The 2735-nt window shown below is 67.8% G+C and overlaps 1 protein-coding gene across 1 annotated transcript in view; it reads right to left on the bottom strand.

Moving 5' to 3' along the window:
- TSPAN32 (tetraspanin 32) overlaps positions 1-2735 on the bottom strand; it is a 14130-nt gene that overhangs the window by 5903 nt on the left and 5492 nt on the right. The window contains exon 4 of the mRNA XM_015565471.1: positions 1001-1075. Coding sequence (XP_015420957.1) covers positions 1001-1075 — 75 coding nt within the window. The remainder of the gene's footprint in view (positions 1-1000; positions 1076-2735) is intronic.

Below are 2735 nucleotides of genomic sequence, written 5' to 3'. Positions count from 1 at the left end.
GCCGGTCCCTGCAGCAGGGACTCCCCCGAGAGGAGAGGGTGGAGGGGTGGTGGCTCCCCCGAGAGCCGGGCGGGCCCAGGCGCCCTGGCAGCTGTCTGGACCGGGACCACCCACGCTGTGACCCAGACCACTGCTGGAGGGATGGGTGACATGAGCCCCAACACAGGTCCAAGCAAGACGGCTGGCCTGCCCCTCTGAGAGCCACGGCCGCCTCTTAGGGGCTTCGAGCCCCCCAAAGCCAGGGGGGTGTCCTTTTCCTGATCTGGTCACAGGAGAGTGACCCCGAGTGATGCCAGCGTGGGAGGCCGTCTGGGGCGACCCTGGGGCAGGGCAGGGAAGAGGTGTTGACTTGGGGCCATGAGCCTGGGCTCTGCCGGGGTAAGCCCTCCCCATCTGGGCCTGTGTCCTTCCACGCGCGGGCTTGGGGTGACCGCCACACTCAGAGGCTGGGCCACGCAGCCTCCTGGGCTCCAAGGAGCCATGAGGGAGACAAGGCCGGTTTCTGAGGGTGAGGACAGCAAGGACCAGAGAGGGTGGTCACACACCTAACAGCACACAGCACGAACTCCGTTCCCATCACCTGACACGTCTCCAGGCAGGTCGGCCGTGGGGCCCATGGGCGAGGCCTGCGCACCCTGCCCACCCTCCTCCCCGCGGCCCTGGCACTGCCCCGAGGGCCCCATCGGGATGCAGACCCCTCAGTGCATCTTTGGGAAACTGACTCCCCCAAATCCACCCCTGAGGCGGGCAGCCCCCCATCCTCACTTCCCCCAACTCCTGGGAGCCATCTTCCTGGGCCAGGAGGGGGCAGGAATGAGGGGCCCTAGTTGGGGGGGTCTGTGGTCTGTACCTGCCCACCCTCCTCCTGGGAGCTGCTGCCCCACCCGACCCCCAGGCGGAGAAGGGCCCCTCATTGGTCCCCAACCGCCTGCCCATCTCTCCTCTAGTGACGGGCTGGGAGCAGCCATGGCCTCTGCTGGGGTGGGTGGAGGGCACTCACCTGGGTGGGGTTGCGGAGCCTCCAGAAGGCGCCCTGCACCAGGGCACAGAAGACCAGGGCGAAGCACAGGAAGCCCTGGGGAGAGGGGCGCACGTGGGTCAGGAGCCCCGAGCCCCGCTCCCCACGCCCGGTGGGCACACGGCTCCCCTCCCCAGGCTGCTCCCGGGAACCTCTGCCTGCTGGTGTTGGCCCCCCGGGCCTGTCACTGGTAGCGCCCACCCCACCCCACCGCCTGGCCCAGGATGGAGGGGATCCCTGGCCTGAGGACGCTGCCCACTGCGATGGCCCCGGGGGTGGGGGGCCTGCCCCGGGGAGGGCCAGGCAGAGCTGTCCCTGGACCTGGGCCTAGGAGGACCTGCCCCTTGCAATGGCCGGGCCTCAGCAGGGACAGCTGGCTTATCTTTTGTTTGTTTGTTTTTTTAAAGAAATTTTTGTTGATCTCAGAGAGGAAGGGAGAGGGAGAGAGAGAAACATCCATGATGAGAGAGAATCATGGATCGGCTGCCCCCTGCACGCCCCACACTGGGGATGGAGCTGACAACCCGGGCCTGTGCCCTGACGGGGAATCGAACCGGGACCTCCTGGTTCCTAGGTTGACGCTCAACCCCTGAGCCACGCCGGCCGGGCCGGTTTTGTTTTTGAAAAACCCCTGAAACTGGGCTCCCCGGCCTGCAACCCTCAGGTGGGGACAGCCCAGGTCACACCCTCCCTTCGTCACACCCTGCTCCTCCCCAAGGCCATGGGCCCCGTCCCCTCACTCTCACCACAGCCGGGACCCTAGTGTTGGAGGAGGCGGCGGTCCCTGGAGACCATGGGTCCAGCCACGCCTGCCTCTCTGCCTCTTTCTCGGGGGTCAGGCTCTGAACTTGCAGAAGCCCCTGAGCATCGGGGACCCTCCCTGACAAAGCACTTCGTGTCCCTGAGCCCTCGGTGGGGCCGGCAGAGGATCACCCCAGACAGCCCGGCCGGTCCGGCCCCTGACCACACCCCCCGCGTCTGCAGCGTCCACAGGCCCCAAGCAACACTTGGCACCCCCCTCCCTGCCCTGAGTGGGGGCACACGGAGTGGGCTGCCTGGGCTCACTCGGCTTCCCCCTCCCTCCGGGACTGCCCACAGCCGGGGCACGCGGCCACCCTGCTTGGGGGAGACACCCGGGAGTCCATGACCAATTGACCAGCGAGGTGCCCGCAGATGCAGACAGACACACAGATGCCGGCCAGGCCAGGCGGGGCAGAGAAATAGCTCAAGCGCGCGCGTGCGTGTGTGCGTGTGCGCGCGTGTGTGTGTGTGTGTGTGTGTGTGTGTGTTGGGGGGTGGCTCTGTGAAAGGGCGGACCACCCACCAGCCCCCAAACTCTGTGTGGGCGCAGGGCCCCGCTCTGCCCGGTGTAGAGAGCCCCCCTTCTTCCCTGCCCTCGCCTGCCCAGGAGTCTGCAGGCCTGAGGGTGCCTCCTCCTTCCGCCCCCTCCCTTCCCCCCATTCTCCTCTCTCCTTCCTCCCCCTCTTCCTCCCTCTACCGCCTCCTCCTCATCACCCTCCCTCTCCCTCCCTCCCTTCCTCTCCCTCCTCCTCCTCCCTGGCTGGCTGGGGGCCACCTTCCCCATCTGGAAACCATCGCTCAAGGCTGCCTCCCAGGCTGGGGGCCCCGAGCCAGCTCCGGGCGCGGCATTTCCTCCGAGAGGGCCTCTCCCCCCACGGCTCCCGCCCCTGCTGAAGGGGTGCTGGGCAGAGGAGGG

Source organism: Myotis davidii, unplaced genomic scaffold, assembly GCF_000327345.1.
Source record: "Myotis davidii unplaced genomic scaffold, ASM32734v1 scaffold880, whole genome shotgun sequence".
NCBI lineage: Eukaryota > Metazoa > Chordata > Mammalia > Chiroptera > Vespertilionidae > Myotis > Myotis davidii.
The sequence above is the reverse complement of the archived record's forward strand: the minus strand, read 5'-3'. Positions and strand labels throughout refer to the sequence as shown.